Source organism: Stylophora pistillata, chromosome 13, assembly GCF_964205215.1.
Source record: "Stylophora pistillata chromosome 13, jaStyPist1.2, whole genome shotgun sequence".
Taxonomy (NCBI): Eukaryota; Metazoa; Cnidaria; class Anthozoa; order Scleractinia; family Pocilloporidae; genus Stylophora; species Stylophora pistillata.
In genome coordinates this window covers 25,635,669-25,652,330 of record NC_142531.1, presented here as the reverse complement: position 1 = coordinate 25,652,330, position 16,662 = coordinate 25,635,669, and the positions used below count along the sequence as shown (strand labels likewise).

General features: G+C 35.9%; 2 protein-coding genes across 4 annotated transcripts in view; one reads left to right on the top strand and one right to left on the bottom strand.

The window, feature by feature from the left end:
- LOC111326137 (transport and Golgi organization 2 homolog) overlaps nucleotides 1–5,120 on the bottom strand; it is a 13,099-nt gene extending 7,979 nt beyond the window's left edge. The window contains exons 1-2 of one of the 2 annotated variants that reach the window (XM_022930072.2): nucleotides 4,978–5,120; nucleotides 3,441–3,629 (exon numbers count right to left, since the gene is read on the bottom strand). In XM_022930072.2, coding sequence (XP_022785807.2) covers nucleotides 3,441–3,582 — 142 coding nt within the window. In that variant the 5' untranslated portion in view covers nucleotides 3,583–3,629; nucleotides 4,978–5,120. The remainder of the gene's footprint in view (nucleotides 1–3,440; nucleotides 3,630–4,977) is intronic. The other variant, XM_088744003.1, reaches the window with a different exon arrangement.
- Nucleotides 1–16,662, top strand: part of LOC111326136 (rab GTPase-binding effector protein 1) — a 20,166-nt gene extending 3,504 nt beyond the window's left edge. The window contains exons 1-22 of one of the 2 annotated variants that reach the window (XM_022930071.2): nucleotides 5,125–5,271; nucleotides 5,349–5,483; nucleotides 6,443–6,646; nucleotides 6,839–7,116; nucleotides 7,652–7,702; nucleotides 8,512–8,583; nucleotides 8,874–8,957; nucleotides 9,118–9,205; nucleotides 9,463–9,510; nucleotides 9,692–9,963; nucleotides 10,421–10,613; nucleotides 11,020–11,195; nucleotides 11,600–11,743; nucleotides 12,035–12,214; nucleotides 12,411–12,449; nucleotides 12,724–12,879; nucleotides 13,194–13,293; nucleotides 13,738–13,784; nucleotides 14,120–14,230; nucleotides 14,683–14,799; nucleotides 14,997–15,107; nucleotides 15,348–16,662. In XM_022930071.2, the coding sequence (XP_022785806.2) occupies nucleotides 5,232–5,271; nucleotides 5,349–5,483; nucleotides 6,443–6,646; nucleotides 6,839–7,116; nucleotides 7,652–7,702; nucleotides 8,512–8,583; nucleotides 8,874–8,957; nucleotides 9,118–9,205; nucleotides 9,463–9,510; nucleotides 9,692–9,963; nucleotides 10,421–10,613; nucleotides 11,020–11,195; nucleotides 11,600–11,743; nucleotides 12,035–12,214; nucleotides 12,411–12,449; nucleotides 12,724–12,879; nucleotides 13,194–13,293; nucleotides 13,738–13,784; nucleotides 14,120–14,230; nucleotides 14,683–14,799; nucleotides 14,997–15,107; nucleotides 15,348–15,518 (2,817 nt within the window). In that variant the 5' untranslated portion in view covers nucleotides 5,125–5,231 and the 3' untranslated portion in view covers nucleotides 15,519–16,662. Of the gene's footprint in view, nucleotides 1–5,124; nucleotides 5,272–5,348; nucleotides 5,484–6,442; nucleotides 6,647–6,838; nucleotides 7,117–7,651; nucleotides 7,703–8,511; nucleotides 8,584–8,873; nucleotides 8,958–9,117; nucleotides 9,206–9,462; nucleotides 9,511–9,691; nucleotides 9,964–10,420; nucleotides 10,614–11,019; nucleotides 11,196–11,599; nucleotides 11,744–12,034; nucleotides 12,215–12,410; nucleotides 12,450–12,723; nucleotides 12,880–13,193; nucleotides 13,294–13,737; nucleotides 13,785–14,119; nucleotides 14,231–14,682; nucleotides 14,800–14,996; nucleotides 15,108–15,347 lie in introns of those variants that run through there. The other variant, XM_088743993.1, reaches the window with a different exon arrangement.

The following is a 16,662-nucleotide window of genomic DNA, read 5'->3' as shown; positions in this document are numbered from 1 at the left end:
AGTAACAGTCTGGTTCAGGAGTTCATCGAAGTGCTCTTTCCATCTAGACTTGATGTCTTCATTACTTTTTAGAATAGCTGAGCCATCTTTACTCTTGAGAGGGGCTTGGCCATAAGTGGATAGACCATAAATGGCATTAGTTGCAGAGAAAAAGCCACGTGTATCGTTTCTATCGGCTAATTGTTGAATTTCTTGTACCTTCTCCTTCCACCATTTGTTCTTCGAATCAAATGTGGTCTTCTGCACTACCGCTTTGCATACACGATATTGTGCCCTCTTTGAAGCTGATTGCTGGTCATTTTGCAAGGTGACAAATGCTTTCCCCTTAGCTTCTCATCAGTGAGCTGTTGAAGTTGCTCATTGTTGTCATCAAACCAGTCCTGGTGCCTTTTCTTCTTCAGTCCAAGTGTCTGCTCACAACTGGTTGTGATAGCAAGCTTCACTTGATCCCAGTGCTCTTTTATTGATGGTGGGAATGGGTTAGGTAGCTTTGCCTCAAGATTTTGCTGAAACATCTTTATGAGGGACTCGTCTTTGAAGGGAGCTAGGTGGTACTTCTTGGTAGTGTTCTAATTCTGATGTTTCCGATGCTTCTGTTTTGGATAATGGTCACCAGGGATCAATAATGGTTGCCATGGATCAATACAAGAGCACAGGAGGCGAAGAAAGTTATGAGTACAAGATGAAACAAGATTTTTGCAAGATTTTTTTATTTTATACACTTTCATGTTAGATTCAATAAAGGTTATTTCTCGTTAATGATATTTCTTAGCTATAGGGTAATTCTCAAATGAAAGAAACGATAAGACGTATCACAATAGGTTGGCTTGGGATTTTATTGTACTCGTGATTGTAGGAAAATACTTGCAAGTAGTTACGCAAAGTGAATTATGTAGTAGATCGTATTTTAAGTTAGATTTATAAGAACGTTTGATGAAACAAGTACTCGTTGACCTCGAAGCGAGACCCTCGGTAAGAGCAGGAGAGGACTGGGATTTGACAGACAAGGTGTGTCGAGATGGAGTGAAGGTCATAGACAGAATAATCAACAGGAAGGAGTTAACAGAAGATCAAGGCAACAGCTTTAAACCAAAGAATTGCCATGCACCTAGACTCACTGGACTGCCAAAGGTCCATAAAGAAGGGGTACCATGAGAGGTATTGTGTCAATGATAGGACTGGGTTCCACACTAACTTTTCCACTTACTAGCCAAGTGGCTAGTGACATCTTACATGTTTTTAGATGTTACGACAATTTCAGTCTGTTTACCAGGCAAACTGGCTAATGGAAATTGAAAACCACCGGCCAAAACTGAATTTCTACGAATCTGTGGCTAGTGGGCTACCGTTAGTGTCAAGCCCTGTAGGATCCTCTTTTGAGAAGATTTCAAAGACCCTGATCCTGATCTTAAGAACTGTACAAGGGAGAAGTGGCCTTTATGTTAAGAATTCCAGAGAGCTTAAAGAGAAAATCAAAGATTGGAGAGTAGAGAGAAATGAGATCCTGGTCAGCTATCTGTTCTTCTGTCTGAACAGGATGTTTGTAATCCCTAGATTGTGTTCAACACATTTGGTGAGGAGAAGTATTCCATTCTCATTGACTTTGCCAACTCCTTCTTTGCCAATTGTCCCACTGCAGAGTAGGCGGTCTTTCCCAACTTGGGCGTTGAAGTCTCCAAGTAGAATTATCTCGTCCAACTGTCCAACTGGGCATAAAAAGTCTCCTTTACTTTATCATCAGAGTTTAATGTTGGTGCATAAGCAATGATGATAAAAGCATGCTGGTTCTTAACAAGTTGGATGCGCAGAGTCATCAGACATTTATTAAATCCCACTGGTTGTTCTGTCAATTTGGGAAGACTAATTCTTATAGCAAAGCCTACACCATGAATTCTTGACTGTTCAGGATCTAGCCCTTTCTAGAAGAATGTGTACTGACCTTGGTGTTCTCTCAGTTGGCCTTCCCAGCTCTACGGGTTTCACTAAGAGCAACAATGTCAAAGTTGAATTTATATAGTTCACAGGCAATAAAAGCAGTTCTTCTCTCTGGTCAATCTGAGTTTGGATTGTCCATCAGAGTCCATACATTCCAGGTTCCAAATTTCAAGATATCAGTCCTAGGTAATTCCTCTTTGTTACGACCGCTTATTGGTGATCCCTCTGGACGTGGTTTTCCAGACAGGTTGAGATGAGGCAGACTATTTTTGAGGCACCTTTTCTAGCCCCTTCCCTATTTAGGGTGAGCAGAGTGGATCCTAAAAAGGACTGCTCAGACATGAACATTGCTGCCGAACAACTTTCCTGCTTCTGTCCAAAGGCTGAATGACTGATTCAGGTATTCACCACTTCTGTGCCGGTTCTTGACTAAGAGTTTTCCACCAATCACAAGACCTGCTCCCATCACCCTTTCCCAATCGCCAGAAGACCTCTTAGAGATGCGAAGACACCTGTGCATGAGTTTGCTTTGAGTGTACTGCATGTTGCACATGATGATCTTTCTTACCGCATAGCACATTGTCCTTCACAAATCAGTCAGCTGGGTCCAGTGGCAAGGAGAACCAAGACAACTGGAGCTAAGAGATTTATTGCAGCCTTCACCACCTTCACAGCTGGAAATGGAGCTCAGAGGAGACTTTGCCCGCCTGATCCACCATTGAGGATTTGTGGTTTGCTGGATGGCCGTTGTTGGGTCTCCTGAACCGACACCCTTAAAGTTGGTTTTTGTTTTTAATACCAACCAGGTGTCCAGCCACCCTCCACACCAAGCTGCTAAAAGGAAGCTGGTGGGGGTACCAGTTTAGTCGCCGCTGGCCCAACTCTGAAGCAGGTAGTATTGGATTACAGGTTACCAATAGTAAGTCTCCTGACCTTACCTGACCTGACCTGACTGGCTATTTTCGGTAGTTAGATTTAGTATAATTTTATTTTTGTTATAGAAACCACTGGTCAAGAAATAAATGTATATGGTTCAGATAGCCATTGAGTAATGTTACTGGTGCATACATTACATCTGTTAAGTTTTGCCACAACATTGAATGCTGAGTTACTAAATGAAAAACACTTATTATATGTTCGCTTGTAGCAGTTCTCTCTGGGAAGGCTTTCTTATTTATTGGGAAGACTTTTTACCTTGTCAAAAGATAAAGCATGGTCTTAATCAATATAAAATGTTTTCAGTGAAATGATTCACGTACTTTTTCATTAGTGAGCCAATTAGACTTCACACAAAATATTCTTGGGACAAGCAAAACCTTCTGCATAAGCAAAGTTGAATTAAATTCCATCCGAAGCCTTTCCTACATTTAGAAAATATCATTCTAGTTAAGGGTTTCATGTGATAACAAAGAACTTGTGCCTTGAGAACAACTAACCCATGCTAGACCTCTGTCCTCCAGAGACACAGATCTCGATATTCAGAGTGTTTCAGAAAATAAATCTACCTGCAACTATGTTTGGATATTCCTCCCAAAACTTGGCACTGGCTGTTGGTCTGAAATAAAACTCATCTCTGTTTGATGCAATGATCAAATGGTATCTATCAGGGTTTGGCTCCTTGCACAAGTATAGGAACAAAATGCACATCTCAATGTCTTTGCTCCTTCAAATTTTCTTTCCGTAATTGTCTAGATCTGAAATACACAATCAGATTTGGTTTTGTGAGGTTCTGTAAAAGGTGTATGCTCTTAAATAGTGATTCCTATTGTTAAATGATGAATTAAAATTCACAAGCATTTAAATTCAGCGACCCCATTTAAATTTAGAGTCTGAATGTTCTACATTAGAATGCTACAGGTCTACAAATAACTTCCTGTCTCGTGCAATTAAAATTTTAATTATCTGTTGGTAATTGATAAAAATCAAAGTGCTAGTTAGCATGCTTATTCCAGAGTTGAACTACTAAGTTTTTCTTGGACAGTCAGTTAATTAGAATCAATTTTTTCCATGAAAAAGATTTAAATTTAGAATGAGTGTTCACCTTAAAAATCTTTGGGCTCTTTTTACAGAACACCTAACTCAGTAAAAAACAAAAAACAAAAGATACACGAAAAATGTCCATGTCAATTTTCAATGTCAAGGCTAAAGTTCTTTGATGTGATTGGTTAATTTGTAAATTCATGCACACCATGTGTGAATACAAAAAATAATACAAAGGGGGGAGAAAATGAGGAAGATTGTAATTTAAACTTTAAAAACAAAAGGGATTTTCTACGGATTTATTAATTCTACTGTAATGAATTCTGAAACTTGATAAAAGGGTTAAGTTAAATCACACGTGCATTGTTTCTTTCATCCAGCTATCAGAATCAAAATTAAACATTTCACATTGAAAACAAAAGTCAGATTAAAACTTTGAACGACAAATATTACAATCAGGATGTTATTCTTTCATAGAATATTAATTTTATAGGATATTACTTTAAATTGAACAAACTTCAATTCAAACTCTCTTTTCAGGGCTTCAATAGTTTAAATTATAGTAACTACTGACAGTCAAAATAACACTTCAGGAAACCCATAAGATCATTTTTGTTTCCAATTAATCTTTTAGATATAAGCTCTACTCTGTATACTCTTGTGCGAGATCCGTGGCAATATTTTCTTCTGATAATATACGCCGTTATTCACCGATTCAGTGACATCAAGGAAATTATTGACATCAGTCGTCAAATTTCCTATCAATTTTATCGCAGACAAAAGACAAGTTTTACCTGATCATGGGATGCGAACCACTTTGACTTGTTTTTCAGATGATTAATAAAAATTGCGCTGACTCACATTATTTACTGCAATATTTCAACTCCAACAGAGAAAAGTATTGTGCACAGGTTCTGGTGTTTAATTTTTGTTTAGCCGAGTTCACATGATTGCAATCCTAATTGTTTTGGATTATTGTCAATTGTCTTCTCCAGTTGAGGCTTATCAACTGCGTCATCAGCAAGACCATTTATGAAAACCACAAATTGATAAGAAACATACCTGATATGATGCACGATTACCTCATCATGAAACTTCATGGCCAATATTATCATCCTCAACCCAGCTGATTTACCTCATGAACTTCATGTGTTACACCAGGCCTGGTGTTACACTAACATGACACTGTATCCAGGCTTCCGCTGCTTTGCATAGTCTGCATGGAGACGAGGGTACATTTTACCTGAAAGTGAGGCTCTAAGGAATCAAAATGGCGTCTTGTTATTTATAAAATTAATTTTATAACATAAAAAGATATGGACGAACTCGGTAGCAGTTCACAGGATTTTCCTGACGGTAATAAATCGAAAAATTTATGAGTTTTAATCTTTTAGACGACGACCAATTTTGATTTTCTTGTAATGCTTTGTCAGATATTGCTGTTCTCAAAGCCACTATTGAAGAGTCGAGGCGAAGAGAGCAACAGCTTCTACGAAGTAAGGAGCAGAGCGAAATTGAATTTGGTCAAAGGAGAGCAAAATTTAAAGAACTCTATATGGCAAGAGAAGGTATCAGTGCTTCATACGTATATGTTTGAGTTGTTCCTTAATTAATTTGGCCTTGCAAAAACACAAGCTTGTGTACGTCTGAGGTTTGTGGTTTCAGCTTTTAAATCTTAATCTGTTAAATTAATTTGTTTTAGATATTATTACAACCTAGATATCTTATCATTCGGCAATGTACTTTTCTACTTTAATACTTGTTTAAATGCATGTGCATAATCCTTTAAGCATATTAGGTGTAAGGCGTTAAATGGATACTGTACTGATTATGCAATTGAATGTACTTCCTTTACCCTTTAGCTCCCATAAATGATCAAGACAGAATTTCCCCTTACAATATCGATACAATATGAAACAGACAAGTGATGAGAATAAAGGAAAATATCAAATAGGGAATTATTAGTTGATCCAATTCAAAATCCTCCTAAGTAACATCACAAGAATTGTGAGGAGAATTACTAAAGAGATCTTTCAAGTGAAAGGGTTAACTCTGTAAAAATACTCAAATTTAAATCAATTTTAAACTCCTGATAACACTTTTTGAAGACATGTTTTGGTAGGACTCATGTCATGTTAATTATGTTGTACCCATTTGCTGTGTTTTTTACACACTGCATTAAGTCATCTAACTCAGTGTATTTTAAGGAAACTGCAGTCAGGGTGCAGTGTTGATGATATTTTGGCATGTATGCCATTTCACAATGCTGTCAGGATTATGTTTTTGCTTCTGCAGAGGCTTACGCTACAAAAGGCCAAAAGAGTTATGCTAACCAATTTGAAATGGAAAAGTAAGACAGTTAAGTCAGTAATTTAAAAAAAATAATAAAATAACAAGCTGTTTCATTTGAGCAAACAATCATGTAAGTATGGAATATCAAGTGTTAGTCTACTCAGAGTGCTATAGACACATTTAATTGTTGGCACAGTGATAAAACCTATTATGGATATTATCATTTTCTTTCCAGAGGAACTTGTAAAAGAAAAGGCAAAGCTTCAGGCAACACAGGAAGAAGCAAGGAAGCTTAGAAATGAACTTCAGAAAGTTTTAGCAGAGGGTGATGGATATAGGGCCGCTGCAGTTTTGGCAGAGAAATCTCAGAAAGAGGAACTAGAGAGATTACGTGCAAATTACCGAGAGGAGATTGCATCTTTACAACACATCATGTCTGGTAATTTAAACTATTGAATCGAGCAAGATGAAACAGCAAAAAAGCACTGCCTGTGTGTTTTGATTTTTGTAAAAGCTTACCAGCCAATAAATAGGTTTCAAATGTCATAATGCATGATCAGTAGACATATAGTCATATTGTGGAAATGGATTAATCCTTGAGAATATAATGAAGGTCTATTTATTATTGCAGAGGCTGTACATGAGGCCAAGGAACGTTCTGCAGAACAATTTGAAATAGAAAAGCACAATCTTTTGGCCAGAAATAAAAAATTAGAAAATGAATTAACAAATCTCAAGTCTCTCCTTTCATCTGAAGAAGAGAGTAGCAACAGACCGAGAATGCTGTCAGGGATCTCTGATGCAGTGGTTAATGTCATAAAAAGGAACACTACAGCGAGTGGTAATTCTATTGTGGAAGATGGGGCTGTATCACCTGATGGAAAATCATTAGAGAAAAGCATGGAAAAGGTAATGGAAGCCAATTAATTTTTATTGACAAGTAAGAAAATTGTTCAATCAAAGAAACTGCAGGAAAAGAGGCCTGAAAAAAAAATTGAGGCTTTGATAGAATGTGAACCTATTCCCTCCAATTACCTTGTTGAACACTACCACCAAGTGGGCTATAGAGCCACAAATTGGGAGTTAGCCTCCCTACATGTGGCCTTGCACTTCTTTTTACTGTTATTATAAATGAAATATTTGTTGTTTGGGAATAATTAAAAATTTTACTTATAGTTGAGATGTCACAATGGGCGTGTGGCAACTATGCCTTTATTGACACACATCAAATTAAAACTCTACATGAGAAGATAATGGCAAAACATGGTATAAACTGAACTAAAAACAAAGGTTTTTGAAACATTCTGTTAAGATTGTGATTATGACTGAGTCCCCTTCATACAGCTCTCCTGATAGTTTCAAGAGAAAAGAAGTGAAATTGCAGCCAGCTGATAGTTTCACCTTGAAGATTTGGTGAAAAAGGTTTTTCACATCTTTTTTTAAGGCACAAGAGGATGCAGAAGCCTGGAGATCAATTGTTATGCCTTTAGAGGAGGTAACCCTTTTTTATTTTTTCAATATACTCAACAGAATATCTTGATTTCTTTGTTTGTTTGTTTGTATCATGAACCATCAAAAACTTTTATCGTTAATGAGATAATTATTGATCTGTGATCATAATAAATTAGCATCCAGGTTTTTAAGGGACAAAGTTCCCTTTTTGAGTGGTCTCTGTCTATTTTATTTTACTGTATTTTACACCATAAATAATGATATTGGAAAAAGGAATTGTTGATGTTCATCAATAATTGGTCTTGTTACATCGCTTGCAGTGCCCATGGGCAAGATGAAGCAAATTATGCATTCCAATTGGCCTCCTGAGAGGGCAAGATGGGCCCATCTTGCCCACTTGGGATTGCCTGGATTGATCCCATGCAATTAAAACTAAATTTGTAATTCTTGGACAATTTCTGCAATGGAAATGCAAAAAGCGGCAGAATATAGTCAAAATAAAGAATAACAGAAATGATTGTCATGAGTTTGTTGTGCAACAAACACAGTTGGCTTTCTTTTTCGGCTCTTAAAGTAAACAAGTCGTTCTTAATTCCTAGTAAGGCAAAATCTTTTTGCACTATAATAAAACCTTTATAACCAAGCTTGTTCAGTCAAAGTGGCTGGATATTAGCCTCGTTCTTTTTTTCGCATTTTTATAGACCTCAACTTCGTCTCAGTCTACATAAAGGCAAAAAAAGAACTCAGCCAATATCCAGCCATCTTGACCTCACACCTGGTTGATAACACATGTTATAATATCTTATAAATATCTGGTTTTGTTAACCTCCTTGTTCATGATATTTTTGTTAGGAATTATCCTTCACGAAGGCAAAACTAAAAGATTTACAAGAAAAGTTACAAATTGCAGAAGCCAAGATTAAGGTCTGCTGTTGTGTTGTTGATAATAAAATTTGAGGCTCAAAATTATATCCATACCAGGCCCAGGTATGGATATCAGGCATTCCAGTTGTTATAAGAAACTTGTCACAAAAGCATAGGATTCAGAACTGAGATTTTCAAAAGAGTGGGAAGGGGGTCAAATTAAAAACACTTCACTAGTATCAGGGGTATTTTTGATTAGCACTGTGACAATAATTATATTGTTCCAAATTTTCACTAATGTTCCCTTATTATTCAAACATTGTCTTTTTACTTTCATTTTTGGTCATCAGGAAGGAGAAAATAAAAAAAATGATAAAAAATCAGATGGTGGAGAAACTTTCTCAAAGGAAAAATTTGAAGAGCTACAAGAAAAGGTATTTATAAACATTGTAAAGGAAATAAATAACTACATCAATCTAGAGATCAAATCTCATTCAAATTGGTTCAGTCTGATCTTTTAGAAAGAACATTATTTTTGAAGGGATCAAAGAGCTTGAGTTTTTTCACATGTATTTTTATTTAATTTGGTTGAAGGTAAAAGAAGTTAATCAATACCTGGAGGCTGAGAGGTCATCACGCACAGATCTGGAGATGTATGTGGCTGTCTTGAACACTCAAAAGGGTCAGTGGTTTATTTTCACCATTCTGTACCATATCTGTAGCATTTCTGTTGTCTGTGTGTGAATGGTATAATATTGGAATTGTAATATTGCATATTTTATTTTATTTTAGCTTATTTTGTCAAATATATTAGCTCTATACAGCTACTCTATGTAATGGTTTAAATGTTGCTGAAATTGTGTGTATGTGTAACACAAGTCATGTTATCATGAAATCTTGCTAAGAAAGTTAACATGAAAGTTGTGATTAATTTTGAAGGTGTTTTGCAAGAAGACTCTGAGAAATTAAGAAAAGAGCTTCACAATGGTAAGTTTGAATTTTGAAAATATGTTCAAATGTCAGTTGTCAGCAGCAACTCACTGGTCCCCTTGATTGTACCTTAATTTCCCAACTAGGCAAATGTTTGATTTTTTTTTTCATTATACTGCAGCTGTGAGGTCAGGTATTTTAAAATGTTACAGATTGTTCATTTTAATATTTCCTTCAGTCTGTAGATTGCTAGAGCAAGAAAAAATGTCACACAATGATTTAAAGCAGACGTGGGAGATGGCAAATGTACAGTTTGTGGAGAATCTCAAGGTACAGAGTGAAGCTTTCACCAGAGTGTGGAATGTCCTGACACCTGATCAGCGAGCTGCTGTTCAGTTAAAACAGGGACAACAACAGGAAGGGCAGCAGGAACCAAATCGCCAACCACAAGTTGGCCATCTTATTGATCTGCAGAGTCCCCAGACATCCCCACAGCCAACTAATGACCAGGTAAACACATTGGATAAAAAATCAATTCATGTGCAGTCACAAAAATATTCATGGGCTAAAAAAAATATTCATTTGGACTTCAATTATTCGGTTTTAAGGCAGGGGTTGCATGTTAAAGTTTCATTCTTAACTGACTCCTAGTTTTAGATTATATACTTGGTATGTTTAGGTTTCATATCTCAACTTCAATGTTCTTATGTGTTAAAAAAGTCCTAGACAGTATATTTGGTATACTTTTCTTTATTTATGACCTTGACTTTTTCATGCCAGTGGTGAGGCCACTTCACCCAATGTCAGTAGTTGTATAGTATACCACATGAAGGCATTGATCATGTACCACTCCCTCAATGAACCATTTTGCTTAATCATTATATGGAAATGGTTTGATCAAATTCTCATAGTTTGATCAAGTTTTGATCATATTTCACTAACTTGTCATTCATCTTTGTCCTTGTAGCCTAGCCTTGTGCCTTTATCTCCACAAGTGCCTGGAGAATCTGGGTCAATGTGGGATAGCATTCCTACTGTTCCTTGCACAAATCAGCTGTCATCTGAAATGAATAATATTCCTGGAACAACAAAAGAGGAAGACAGTGAAGTGGGACTAAGGAGGGTACACTCAGCATCTGATGTAACATGGAGTCTGGAGAGTGAGTGACAACTATTAAAATGATTTACATTAATTGACCTGATTGTAATGTTGAATGTGATGAGTTAGAGCTACCAACATAGTTTAGCTATCCCTTTTTATTTTCTCCTGTAGCACCTCAGTAGGAAAGGATCTTGAACCCTCAAATTTTATTTGCTAACGTACGTACATACATACATACATACATACATACATACATACATACATACATACATACATACATACATACATAAACTTTACTTTTTCCTCGAATTTAAGAGTAGCTTTTAAAAACTAATTTTTTCTGAGAAATTTGGTCGAAATTTGGTTGAAACTGGTCCAGCTTTTTACAATTTAAACCACGGTTGGGAACTTTTTTCTGTCTACAATAATTATATTTTAAAGGCTTTGAATGACTGTGTTTTTAGGTAACAATTGTGAGGTTTCCAGAGCACGTTCTGTAGAGGAGCTAAATCCAGAGCTATCATCAGGTGCTGTGTCTAACGAACCCCCATCTGATGGACCCAGTTCCCTCCCTGGCAGACCTCAGGTATCCACCAAAGGATCTGGGGCCAAAGTTGACTGGAAGAATTTCCAAGAAGCTGTGAGTTATTCTGGAATGAAGGCTAATTATGATTTCAGAAGCGACTCATAGTGGTGTCTCTCTCAAGCTCACTCATATCAATCATTATTGACCTAAATTCTTAATATAGCATTACTATTCCATATATCCTCCTTTTCTCACTCACAATCAAATCAAGCTGTTTAACAATATATGATCGGGAATTATAAAGAGTTTGATCTAATAAACACTACATACTTGAGATTTCAACTTTTTAGCATTTGTAATTTTCACATATGATGTATTGGAATATTTGTGACTCAGTGTTACAACAGATTCCTTTATGGAATCACTTGCTAACTGTTTAGAACATGACTCACTGACATAAGACATGATGAATTGTTTATCAGAGTTCATTCACTTTCATTTATATGCGCATTCTGCAGGTAAAAGTTTCCCATGAAAGCAGCTTGAACAGATCTTGTGCCATGTGTGTTAACTATGAAAAACAACTTCAAAAGATGCAGGATGAAAATCAGAAATTTCAAAACTTAGCCTCCAATTTACAAGTGGCACTAGATCAAGAAAAGGTACAGTCTCTAACAGATTTGAGGAATTGATGAAATGCCTTAGAACTGCAAATTGTACTGATTCTTGCAGTTTGTTCTGAATTCAATTAGTCTGATCAAAAATTAGTTATTCTTAATTTTCCTTTGTAATTGGAATCTGTCAACTACCAAAGAGATATTTCTCTTTGAAAATGCGATAAATGGAAAGAAATGAAAATAAAAGAAACATCCAGAAAATCCAGTTTAAGGACTATGATTTTATAAGTAATCTTTTCTATTCACATGTTCCCAAAACATCTTGTTGTTTGATAGAAGGAACTGTTTAAAGAACAAAAGATGAGAAGTAAGTTGGAGGAGAGTGTGTCAAGTGCTGCAGAGGATGCACAAATGCAAATCAACAATCACACAATGACAAACAATAACTTGGAAAAGTTGATTGCTGGGCTTAAAGAGAACTTTGAGGCAACTAAACATGGAGCTCAAACTCAGATTGTAAGGATGCTAACTCTTAAAGGCACTGATGATCATCAACTTTTTTCATTTCTATTTTTGGTTTTCTGTGTGATGCAATTTAACTTTGTTTTTCAAAAGGACACCTTTTCAGACAATATTCTTGGCTTTATAGTTTAATGTTTGAAAACTATTATAATATTGAAAAGAATGCATACATTTTCTTTTTACTCTATAGGCAAAGCTTGTAACCTCAAGGGATCAACTGATGCAGGAGGTACACCTTGTGGTGACTTTGTTCTATTGACATATTTGATAAATTGTCAAACTCTTTCACAATGTTTGGTGTTTTCACCAATGTACAAGTCGTTTTATGTTGAGTGAGGGAAGGTTCCAAGTGGTTTTTGTGATCTCACATCAGATCTGTTACAGCTAATTTTATCCCTTTGTTTTAAGTTGTGAACATTAGTCTATACGCTACAGGACCTGCCATTGCTAGTTGGAATATTTTTGTGCATGTCTAAAATTTGATGGGATTTGCACATTTATAGCTTTCACAGCTTAGAACAGAATATGCTGCACTTCAAGACAATGCTATTCAACAACTGACACATATGGACTCTGATGCCAGGCTAGCTGAAATGCATGAGCAGTTGATGCAGATTAGAGCAGCTTCAGAGGGCACAGAGGAAAAGCTCAGAAGTGAGGTGAGAAGAAATCAGCATTAAATGAGCTTGTTTTGAAAACTAATTTTCATGTAATGTAATTGGACAGGTATGATGACCCATGAAATAGTGATGTCTTTGCTCTGTTGACAAAGCCAGCCATTCATGGGGTAGATCCACCTTTAAATTTGAGTCCTTTCTTTTGTTTCAATAAAAAAGTATTAGACACGGGCCATGTGGGTGAAGATGTTTATTAAACTGTGCAGAGATATGTAACAGTTTGAGTGGCTTTAGGCAAGGGTTACCCCCTTCCCCCGCTGGACTTGTGTGTATTAACTGTTTGACTTTGTTTAAAGGTGGCTTTTCTGAAGGATCGTGTGATGGCAGAACAAGTTGCCAAGGACAGTCTGGAAGCAATGCTTCAAGGAGATGTGGATCATACCAGGGCTGAACTTGGTAAGAGTCTGTCTTCTTAAACATCTCTTTCATCAATCGTCAACATGCTGAAATGCTAAATACTCTTGCTTAAATCTTCCTCTGTCTGAGAGGACTGCAGTCTCAAATGCCGCAGTGGAGAACAGATGGAACACTTCCTGCTGTTACGTGTGTGCACCTACAGTAATTGCATTAAAAAAGCATGGCTTCGTTTCTCTTGCAAAACTACTCTTATTTCCCTGTTTCAGACCTTCAATTACACTCAGCAAGCATTTTGTTTACAATTGCACTCCTCCCCTCTCTTCTTCCTAAAAAAAAATTAAAAAAAAAACCAAAAAGACTAAAATTATAGTTAGAGATGTTCATTTGATTATATTATCCATTATAATAAAATTGGTAAAATTTCAACCTAATCCCTTTCCCAAAGTAGTTACCTTGGAAGTGTGTTATTTGTTTTACTTATAGAGAGGTTAAGAGGAGAGTGTGACAAAGAAAAAAAAGCCAGAGAAGAGGTATTTACCACAAAGCGCAGATGTGTCTTTTGTGTTATTCGTTTTAAATACATAACTGTAGGTTTTGATACAAACTTGTTTCATGTAAGAGATGTGTTTGTTCGTCATCATGGTTTATCATTTTATACACACATGAACTCTGAGTTGTTTGGTTCAGATTATGGTGTCACTGTCAACTTTAAGTTGCCACATTTCAACTGAAAGACCGATAAGTTCAAATTGAAAGATACCTACACCAGTCTAGACAGATGCTAAGGGAATGTACAGCTTGATCCACTGGGATCTAAAATGACTGCCTAGTAAAGCTGCTAAAAGTATGTTGGTGTGATACACAGGCACAGGCCAGGCTTAACATGTCAGGTCAGTCCATAAAGAGCAAAGAGGACAAATCAACACAAGTAATCATTGCTCTTAGAGGACAACTGGATGAAGCTAATGCAGAAAAAGTATGAAGATTTTAATGTGGTTTTATCATGCTTTTCCTAGTCTATATGAAATATTAAAATAAGATAGTGTGCAGACCAGTGCATACATAAAATTAATATTTAAACACATAAGCTTAGTTAGTATAACGTCATTTCCCTGCTCTTAAGAATGTCTGAGGTAATTATTTTCTGCAGTGCTTCGAACATTTGATCATGAAGTTGTTTCTTAACTGTTGTCACATGATGTCTTGGTCTGTACCTTTCTGAATCATGCTGAAAATTAAGTCCAACTTTACCCAATGAATTGAGGCATCAACTTAAATGCAAACTTTTGGTGTAGCTCTACTCTGTAGAGTGTATGAAGTTAAACAGACCAAAACAGGTGATAGGCATTTTGGCACTAAAAAAATGGCTGTTTTTAACTAAATAAATTAAAATACAATGAAGAAAATTTTACCCATTTTTTATTGCAGACCAAGGCAGAAGAGGAAAGCAAACAATTGAGAAACCAATTACAGGCAATGACTGAACAACTAAACCAAAGTGAGACTGTTCAGAGAGACTTTGTACGCTTATCCCAGTCTTTACAGGTGATTGATCAAATCATAGTTTAATAAAGAGCAATGGTTTTGACACTCAGCTGATTTTCTTGTTATGTCTTGTTGCACATTTTAATTTTTTTTTTTGTTCCTAGTCTCTCTGGATCAACCATTGCATCACATTCATTCAGTCAAATTAATCCTTTTTTTGATAGGTAGTGAAAATTGTTTTTGATTCAATTTTTTAGATGCAAATTGCTCAAATTCATGAATCAGAAACAGATGTTCGCTGGCAGTATCCTGATGATATTAAAGAATGTACAGATTGCCAAAAAGTATTGAAAACAACCAAAGATAAGGTGGGTAAAAGTATGAATAAACTGTTGTTTCATTCTTGTCAAAGGTCAGGTAAAGAAAGTTATTAAATTCAGAAAAAAAAGTCTTCTTTTCAAGAAAGGTGGCCTTGATTGTGATTCAGGATGTCAGCTAAGTAATTCTTTGCAGACAGACCAAAATCTTTTTCATGGAAAAACTATCGCATTATTCAATAAAAGATACTTTGTTTCTTTATTATACTATTTTTCATCTTTCTATTCCAGCAAAACTGTCATCATTGTGGTAAAATATTCTGTGAACAGTGTTTGTCCAAGTCTATAATGGGAAGTAAATCATCCAAGTGGCACCCTGTGTGTGACAGCTGTTATGTTATACTAAACAAGGACTCTTCTTCAACATTCTATAACACAACCCTGGCTGACAATCAGAGATGAGTGTTCATAAACCCGTTACTTTGGAAGTTCAGATCTAATGGCTAATTGGGAAAAAGAGTATTAAGATATCCCTGCAGTTATATTTCGTGTTGAAGAGAAACTTTCAGCTGATTCTTTACTATCTGTGAATTCATGAAAGAACCTGAATGGAGGGGTTAGCAGTTTTCTTGCCTCACTTGTAAGTAGGTGATGTAGCAAATGCAGGAAAGAAATAGAAATATCTTTAACTATTTGTATAAAACCTTGGTCTAAAATGCCAGATAGTGATAAAATTATTTTACCACATTTTGTCAGGTGGATTGATTCTGCCTTGGCTTAGAGGGTGGCGTTACTTAGAATGTCACAGTTATTGTTGTTCTTAAATCATACAATCATGATTATTATCATGTAGCTAACCTTCATTATATGGAAGCTATTATTAAAGGAAACACAAGTTGTTCCCAACATTATCAGAACATTACATTTGTTGGTTACACAAATTCTTGAGTGGGAAGGAACTTCTTTGGGCAGACATTGTACAAATATTCTGCTTGCATCAATGAACATTGTGCTGTTTTCCATATTTCAAGTTGGACTTCATTATTGTGTGGGTATTCTGATATTCAATTTTGTACACATACTTCAACAAATTCAATTGTAGAGGTGTATAATATAAATGGAATTTACAATAAAGAATAAAGATTCCCCACTCATTTTTCTTAATTGATTGAATTAAACATCAAGTAAAATATGACTTTTTCAGATAGTTATTTGCAGAATAAATCTTACTCACTTAGGGAAAGAGTGAGATAGTTAAGTTATTGTATCATTTTTGATATTTCATAATGATAGGAGTGGGGATAGGAGTGGCAACAGGAGAAATTAAAAGTATGTTGTCAGCATGGAATTTAATTTTTCAGGGTGGTGGTGAAGGAGAAAAACATAGTGCATATTCCTTGGCTACCTCTTCAGTTCTTTCTCTTCAGTTCTTTAGTTCGTGGTGCCTTTACTAGTTTCTGTAATCTCTGTTTTATCTTTAACATGGAAACACACTTTTGGCATTTTTCTGTTATTTGTAATTGTTATAGTATGAGTGATAACACTTGATGTTTTTTACTAAATGTTCAACAGGAGATGGTATTAAATAAAGATCTACTTAAATTTG